Source organism: Apostichopus japonicus, chromosome 18, assembly GCF_037975245.1.
Source record: "Apostichopus japonicus isolate 1M-3 chromosome 18, ASM3797524v1, whole genome shotgun sequence".
NCBI lineage: Eukaryota > Metazoa > Echinodermata > Holothuroidea > Aspidochirotida > Stichopodidae > Apostichopus > Apostichopus japonicus.
Genome location: NC_092578.1, coordinates 19,205,168 through 19,213,884, shown reverse-complemented (window position 1 = coordinate 19,213,884; position 8,717 = coordinate 19,205,168). Strand labels below are relative to the sequence as shown.

General features: G+C 36.9%; 1 protein-coding gene across 1 annotated transcript; it reads left to right on the top strand.

The window, feature by feature from the left end:
* The first annotated feature begins 486 nt into the window (after positions 1-486).
* Positions 487-7,716, top strand: LOC139958499 (uncharacterized). The gene is made up of 3 exons (XM_071955601.1): positions 487-1,543; positions 1,979-2,020; positions 3,700-7,716. Exons 1-3 carry the CDS (start codon positions 935-937, stop codon positions 3,706-3,708), a joined length of 660 nt encoding a protein of 219 aa, XP_071811702.1. The 5' UTR covers positions 487-934; the 3' UTR covers positions 3,709-7,716.
* The last annotated feature ends 1,001 nt before the right edge of the window (positions 7,717-8,717 follow it).

The following is an 8,717-nucleotide window of genomic DNA, read 5'->3' as shown; positions in this document are numbered from 1 at the left end:
CTCTGCTTGGTTGCAAAAAGTTTAGGTTGCCAGCTGTATCGTTGCTAATAATATTTGAAGGTGCGTCAATTACGAAGGTGCTTCAATTGTGAAGCCTTTAGGCTTTACTATATCATTACTAACCTACTACTAGTACTACTATGCTAGGTAGGCTATATCGAAATTCGGACATGGGCCCGATACGAAAACTCGCCATTTCTCTGTTTACTGAGTGTGAAAAATGCTTCTTCAACTCAGCTATACACGCTTGGAGTCGGGCTGGAAGTCGCCATTCTCTTCCACTGCACTACTCTTTTCACTGAACGTCGTGGGCAGCACATATATGATAATGTACACAGTACACAGATTCATTGAATATGTTTTCATCCATGGGAGCAGACATGTTGATTAAGGGTGCTTGGCAGCGATTGGCTGACACCCCAAAGCTTTTCTAAGATCTATTTTGATTGGTGCTATCATGTTGCGACACCCTCATAACGCGTGCTACAGCTGTTTAACAATGTTGGAAAATTACAGACAGACGTGATTCATATGTCACATCACAAGCGGCTACTAGACTAAGTCTTCCTGGAAAATAAATATTACGGATTTAGTGTGTTCCTTTCGCGTTGTAGTCCTACTGTCACATTTCGTTATAGCTTATGGAATCGCTCGAAAATATCACAGATATCTATAGAGAGCAACTTTTACAAATTACAAAGGACGCTGCGGTTTAACAATCTTGGAAAATTACAGATGTGATTCACAAGCCACGACCGTGTTTTCGGAGAGATACATAATACGGATTTTAGTGTGTCACTTTCGCGCTGTAGGCATACAGTCACATTGCTTTACACTACAGCTTATTGAATTGCTCGAAAATATCTCAGATATCTAGAGAGCAACTTTAACAAATTGCAAAGGACGAAATAGGAACTTAAAGAATTTAACTTCCATGGGGATAAAACAGAACAGCCACGATCTCATCACGCCGAAGTATGCAACATACGAATCCAGAAGAAGGCGGCCATTTTATTGTGATAACGTGTTCCCAAGGAATATACCACTGTGTGCAATGTTACAAGGAGAAACCAATCTAGACAACATGACGGAAAACATCACCGGGAATTTCATTGAAGCCTATATGGTTTTAAAACTGGCGGACTTTGGCGTGGATAGGCCCGATCGTCTCGGATTAAATATACATGCAGCAAGTAGTGTTGGCTCTGAAATTTGCCCTTATCATACGACGTTGTATAGTACAGAGAAAGATGCTATGGTTAGAGCGATCCTTGTGGAATTGGATTTACTTGACACATTAACTAATTTACATATCTCAAAACATACTTTATTGGAAACATTTCTTTATATAGCTGATACTCTATTTGAAGATGATGATGTATCTTGGTGGAAAATAGTGACTTTAGTCGATTGTTCAGCTCAAATGGCTGTCATGTGTGTGGACCGAGAACTTCCTAACATGGTCGAAAGTTTGTTATCTTGGACTTCAATGATTATGGAGAAAGATAATGTACAATCCTGGATTGAGGAGAATGGAGGTTGGGTAAGATTTTAATTTTGCTTCATAAAAAAGAAAACATTGCAGGCCACCTCAGCCAACCCGGCCTCTTCCCCCTCGAAAAATAAATAAAGATTACGATACTGTTACCCCCCCCCCCCCAAAGAAAGAAGAGATAAGTGTTATATCTTTAGGATAATATGGGCAAACAGCAAGACAAAATGGCCAACAGGAAGCAACTCGTGTATTCTTTGTTTGAGGGCGTCAATACAAACCGTGGCAAAACACTTTTACATGTATACTTCAATAAATGCCCCTTTTGGTGAAAGGAAGTATCCGCGGGTTTCTTTTTTCATTTCAGTTTTGTAATTTAAAAGAAATGTAAATTAGCACAGATTACAAAATCTGGTATAACTTACCTGCAAAGCTATCATGATTAATATGTAAGGAGACGTTTTTCTTCATATTTTTGGCTTTCAGAAATTTTTGACCAATCGCATGAAAAGTTATTTGCAAACACAGGTAAATTTTATTTTCTAAATATAAGCTTATGGGTAACTAAGAAGAATGTTTATAACTTACCTATTTTTCTAACGACCCGGCACTCCCAAACCCCGGTTTGTTGCTTTATTACGTAAAGTTGCGTTTACACAAAGCCATCGTCTCAATGCAAATACCGATACTTAATAATATAAACAGCTTATCGTATAACAACAGTACAGTAGATTTTTTGTTTGATAAGAATTGTTTACATTTATTACCGAACATCTAATCAGGATACTTTCAGAAAACCATCGCGGAATGGGATTTACACCCACTTCTCGTAAGATTTGCATCACAAATGGCCGGTCATTACATAGTCTTACGTAAGCGATCGAGTTAAATCAAGCCGGGTTTTTATGAACAAAAGAGCGTAATGGGTCACTTGTCGTAACGTGTTTTGTTTATATATAAGATACAGAGGATATGTTGGTGGTATTAGTTAGTAAATTGCTTCAAGAAGGGGGTGTAAGCTTTTCTACTGCAACCTACAGAGGCTATATAGCATCGGGGAGTTGTTATGGAATAAGAACAGCCTGCTAGCATACATGGAAGTCTCACCCTTGTAGCAAGTTTCATATCAAAATTCAAATCAAAGCTTGGTAAATTTTGTTCACGTCACGATCTGCCAATGTTTGGAGGTGTATGTATACAGGAAAATATTGTTTGTTTCCGTTTTATGTAGCGGACGGTTAGCCTTCCCAATTGACTTTTTGTACATAAACTGTTGGCACAGGAAATATGTACAAAATGCAATACATCTTCCCATTTATGCAGTAACGTGTATATTTTGCATAGCAGTTTTCTTGGCCACACCAGATATATTCTTCACTGGAATAACGAGCTGGGTAACGGATGCGTGTGAATACATTGCGAGAGGGTTATCTACATGGAAAGCTTGTGAAGTTACCCAAAATTTCCATATAGACTTAGCAGCAAAATAACAGTCTCAAAGGGGTTTGAGTCTTGAGACTTAGTCAAATCACATATTGAAGGTCTTCTGTATAGAGTAGACCCCAACTATTTCACGCTATCATGGAAAAGTTTCTTGAGATTACGTAATCGACCTGCCTTGGTCGTAAAATGACCTCTTTTTACCAATTAGTCTGCAACACCTGCCACATATTTTTTCTTGTATGAGGGTCTTTGTGTGAACGCTGTATGATAAACTTCGCTGTAGTCATGAACATATTTCCACAAAGTGTTTACACAAGAGCCTAAAAGTGTTAAGAAGCTATGCAGGCTAATCGTTGTGCTTGAGGTCGATTTACGACCGTGGCAGGTCGATTTCATAATCACTTTCCTAGCTATAGCATGCTATAATTGGAGCCAATAAAGCAGATCTTTGGGGTACACCCGTGTTGCGCGCTGTGTATGCAACAGAGGAACGTGATCCCAGCGCCCTGCATGGTGTAACTCTTAAACGTTATTTTAAGATTTGTCAATATTTGAAATTGATATACGCTTTGTGCTTTGCGCCTCAGTCTATAGTCTATCAAGATTAAAATTCTTAACAAACGAGAGCCCATCCGGTCTCCACCCTGTTTATTTTTTTACAACATCACCGCATTGCAACTCTTGGTTGTACATTTTCTTTTATGTGTGCATTACTATTTTGTTTATTATAATTCATACCGTTTTCTATCATTTTTTCTTTGCAGGCAGTTTAGAAAAGTGGATGCGATGAAGATACTGTCCTTTATAAGGACTTGAAAAATCAACTTTTCGGAATTCACCGTTGATAGCCGATACATGCAGCAAGGATGTGGTTGTTTCGATTTGGAAGTTTAGTGTACATTCTCTGCGCATGCGCTGATTACAAAGATATACGAATTGACTGCTTCTGTGATGTATCTATAAAGTTTGACAAACTGCTACATGTTTTAATGTAAAGTTAACAGTTCACTTTATTCACAATTGATACGCATTTGAAACATATTTGAAACATGTAATTTTGGATGGCCATTGCAAGAAAGCTGTATAACAACGTTTGTTTTGTAAATGCTTAAAGCATGTATCATATATATTGTACAACAGATGATAAGTATATAGTTGCCGTTTAACTCAAGCATGGTCGGGTACCTGTAATCGGTGTTGTCCTAGTGTTCTGTAAAATGTCTGCGACATATTTGGCTAAGTCGTAGAAATGATATCAACATTTATTCATCACTAATGGTTGGCCCGGACAAAAATAACAACAAAAATATTAGTAACTAACAACAGTAGCACATAAACATGTTCAATCCTTCCATATTGGAGTCATACACAACTGTCCTATTATTAGTGCAATTATTATTAGTGCCAATGAAACCCAGATTACAACTTATTTAAAATCAGTAGTGACCTCTCATAGTTACCTCTGATGGAATTGTTTGTATCAAACTTATACCAAAATCAACTCAAAATGTTTTAAATCTAACGTTATGCTCAAATATGGGGTGGGGGGGGGTATTCTACTTTTGTCGCAAGTAAATCAATTCTTTTTCTTTCCTTCTTTTTGTTTGCCAATAAAAACCAGCCTGCAGCTCAATTATATAAAGTCAATATACAGTTATGTAAGTACATTATCTGTCAGTCTGTATGTGTGTGTAGTAGTACTTTGTTAAAAGGATATGTTACTTATGTAATCAATAATATGTTAATTGATTTATTACATTAGTCTTCTTTTCGGTTTGAAAAACAAATTCTCGATTGTAATTAGGTGTTCGTCACGGTGACATTTGCGATATCCGGAAGACCACTGTTTTTTGAGAAATATTGTTTCCAATCTGATTGGTTCATATTTCAAACTTTTTCAAACCATTATTATATAGGGTATATTATTGTTCTTGTAGCATGAATATTCATTAATACGTATACATGAAATTTACACTAGAGAAACTCTGCAATTATAATATGCAATGTTTATTTTACCGCCCCGTCTATATACACTCCACCGATATCAGGAAAATCCAACTGTTTATCATCATTATTCTTCAACTCTGTTTATTGAGATATTTTTATTTTTGTATACTATTAATGTTTTACAGGAATACTACTTAAAAAGGAAAGCTGAAAGATATTAAAGAGTTTATTATTACATTTTCTTCCATTGCGTACCGGGGTACGTTTTATTACATTAAAGCATTCGTTTGATATGAAGGTTATAGAACTTGCTTAAAAAGATACAGGTGATATCCGTTTTGGTTCCTTGCTGAAGACAGGTCGGCGTGTGTGTGTGTGTGTGTGTGTGTGTGTGTGTGTGTGTGACACAACTGACACTTAAGTTTGTATGCACGATAACGAAACAAGGGAATGATTGATCAATGCCATACTTGGTGGGTGGGTGGTCCATAATGAGTTGATAATTTTGGTGCTCATATGAATATTAATGAGGTCACAAGGTCAAACGTCAAAATCTTCAAATTGCAATAACTTGGCAACCATAAGTTGGGACTTTTCTTGAAACTTGGTATTGTGGTGATAATGGTAGACCATGCTGATGTGTCTTGTAATTGATATCATGCATATTTACGAGGAGGCGTGCTGAGCGTTATTTTTGTAATAAGTTTGTATGCACTAGACAAGGAAATGATTGATCAATAACATACTTGGTGGGTGGGTGGTCCATAATGATTAGATAAACCCTATTTGATTTTGGTGCTCATATAATGAATATTAATGGCAAGAAAGGGAAAGAAACCATCATTTCGGGATAAACGGAATCAATTTGGAATCACTGATGTAACCAAATTTAATATACTCATAATTAACCCTGATCCGCTTGATCTTAATTATCAGATAACATTAAGCATTCATGTGTAAAATGTGTTTGCCTCTTTCTGCATCACCTAGTGTTGTAATTGATATGTAAATGAGATATGTTTATTCAGTACATATCGTATATCAGGTATGTTTATGCAGTACCCAACTATCAGTGGGTTGAACCATTGATCTTCTATTGTCAGATAACATCAAGCAATCATGAGCAAGATGTGTTTGCCTCTTACTGCGTCACCTACTGTTGTGATTGATATGTTAATGAGATATGTTTATTCACTACATATCGTATATCAGGTATTGTTTATGCAGTACCCAACCATTGATCTTCTATCATCAGATAACATCAAGCAATCATGAGCAAGATGTGTTTGCCTCTTAGCCACTGCGTCACCTAGTGTTGTAATTGATATGTAAATGAGATATGTTTATTCAGTACGTATCGTATATCAGGTATGTTTATGCAGTACCCAACTATCAGTGGGTTGAACCATTGATCTTCTATTGTCAGATAACATCAAGCAATCATGTGTAAAATGTGTTTGCCTCTTACTGCGTCACCTACTGTTGTGGTCGATATGTTAATGAGATATGTTAATTCACTACATATCGTATATCAGGTATTGTTTATGCAGTACCCAACCATTGATCTTCTATCATCAGATAACATCAAGCAATCATGAGCAAGATGTGTTTGCCTCTTAGCCACTGCGTCACCTAGTGTTGTAATTGATATGTAAATGAGATATGTTTAATCAGTACATATCGTATAGCAGGTATTGTTTATGCAGTACCCAACTATCAGTGGGATGAACCATTGATCTTGATTAATATTGATTAATCTGACGTGATTTCTTCTCACTGTTTCACCTTGTTCTGTAGTTAATATGTAAATTAGTTATGTTTATTCAGCACTCGGCGTATCAGTTGTGGGCTGTATTTATTCAGTACTGAATGTATCTGTCAGGCAAACCATTGACCATCCATTATCATGTAAACAAACTTATCACTGTGCTACCTCATGATACAATTGATATGCAAATTAGTTATGTTTATTCATTACGCAACGTATCAGTTCTTAGTTATGTTTATTCAAAATTGAGCGTAAAATTGCCGCAATTGGGTGAAGAGTATAACATAAGCCCTTTGCCTTCCATTATAAGTTAGTAAAAGTGATCATGCAGAAGATAAATTTGTTTCTCAAGTTCGCACTCAGTGTTACCTCACGTAATTGATTTGTGAGATGGGTGGAATATTATACATATTTTTATTAAAGATGTATTTTGATGCTTTGATTTTGGATCAGTGTGCCTTGATATGTGGTTATGACACCGTATCCTCCTTTTCTGTTATCAATCCTCATGCTTGGGATGGCGGAGTAAAGATAGATCCTGCACACAAATGTCATAGTTACAGGTCCTCTCTCCTCTCTTCTCCTCCCCTCTCCCATGTCCCTCGCAATCCCTCTCCTCAAGGTAACACCATTGAATGAGAGGATAGTGGACACAAATCCTTGTAGAATTTATAAATAGTATTCTGGTATAGTCACACATAACAAAAATTAAATCGTACAGTATAGGCTAATATATTAGGGCTGATATATTTACTTTTCAAAGTATTTATGACGAATTTCGCATATACATATTTTTCTTCTGCTAAAATAAGGCTTCTACGTTCGAAATGAGGTTTACTCCGTTCTTACACCACGAACCAGACGAGGCTACAAATCTGGACCGTGCAACTAAACGTGATTTAGAATGAACACTTCAGGTATAGATCACAATATGGGTTTATAATGTTATACATACTTAGGCTCCCCACAGCATTTCGTTTGATAACGTAAGCCTTATTTGATTTATTTTCTGAGGGACTTTTATCTGAAAATCAATTGAAATAAACAGCTTAATGTTTTTCTTTGATATTAATTTTACTTTCCTTTTTTTGTGGTCGTCTAATAACATTTAATTACGCCTTTTACGTCAGAGACTCTTTCAGCCTAGTCAGATTTACCGATACCAGGTACGATTTATAACTTACAATTGTTACAATTTCCGCTTCCCACAGATGCATGGTCAACCCACTGACCTGGGGTTAGAGGTCAGTGGGTCAACCCCCAAAATGAGGTCATTGATTATGGAACGCAAAAGGGAAAACATGATGCTCTTGCAGAAGACAACACAATCTCGCAAAAAAAAAAAAAAACCCAAACTAAATAAGAAAAACACCAGCAACAATTTTACGTTTCGTCAGTAATATAGCCTGTTAACCATTTCGGCGTTCCATAGTGGAGAGGCGCGCTATCCGTTTGATAGACATGCCATCACCATAGATGGGATTCCATATCGGCTTCGGTTCAAGTGTTAGAGATGTGGCCTTTTACCTTTACTTCATTTAAGCTGCGTTTAACACGATACCATAATGACAAATATAAACTGATACATCAAATCGGGTGAAATCGCGTTGTAGAAGCCCTTGTTCAGCGCGCAATTTTCTGCCGATTCTGCGATTTCCCACAGCAAAGTTTTGGCCCAGTTTCCCGCGCATGAAATTAGTGATCATATACTCTTTAGCGTAGACTGCGCCTTCTGGAATTTGCCGAATATCTGTGAAGTTTGGTCGAAAAAGCTGTCACCAGGGCTTGTGAGGATATACTTAGGGGACAGTAAATAGCGATCATTATTTGAACTACATCATTCTGTTCCGCGCGCGAAAGTGACCGTTTATGTGTGGAATTCTGCTCAATTTTCGTATTAGAGTATTACCTCCCCCACCTCCGTTAATTGATTACTTAGTTTATAACTTTACCATTCAAACATCCACAGCGTCATGCACCTGCTGCACACGTTCACAACAACGGAACGTGACACAAAGTTAGCAATAATTTGACTGTAATGAAGATGTAGTGTTTTTATAATATTTT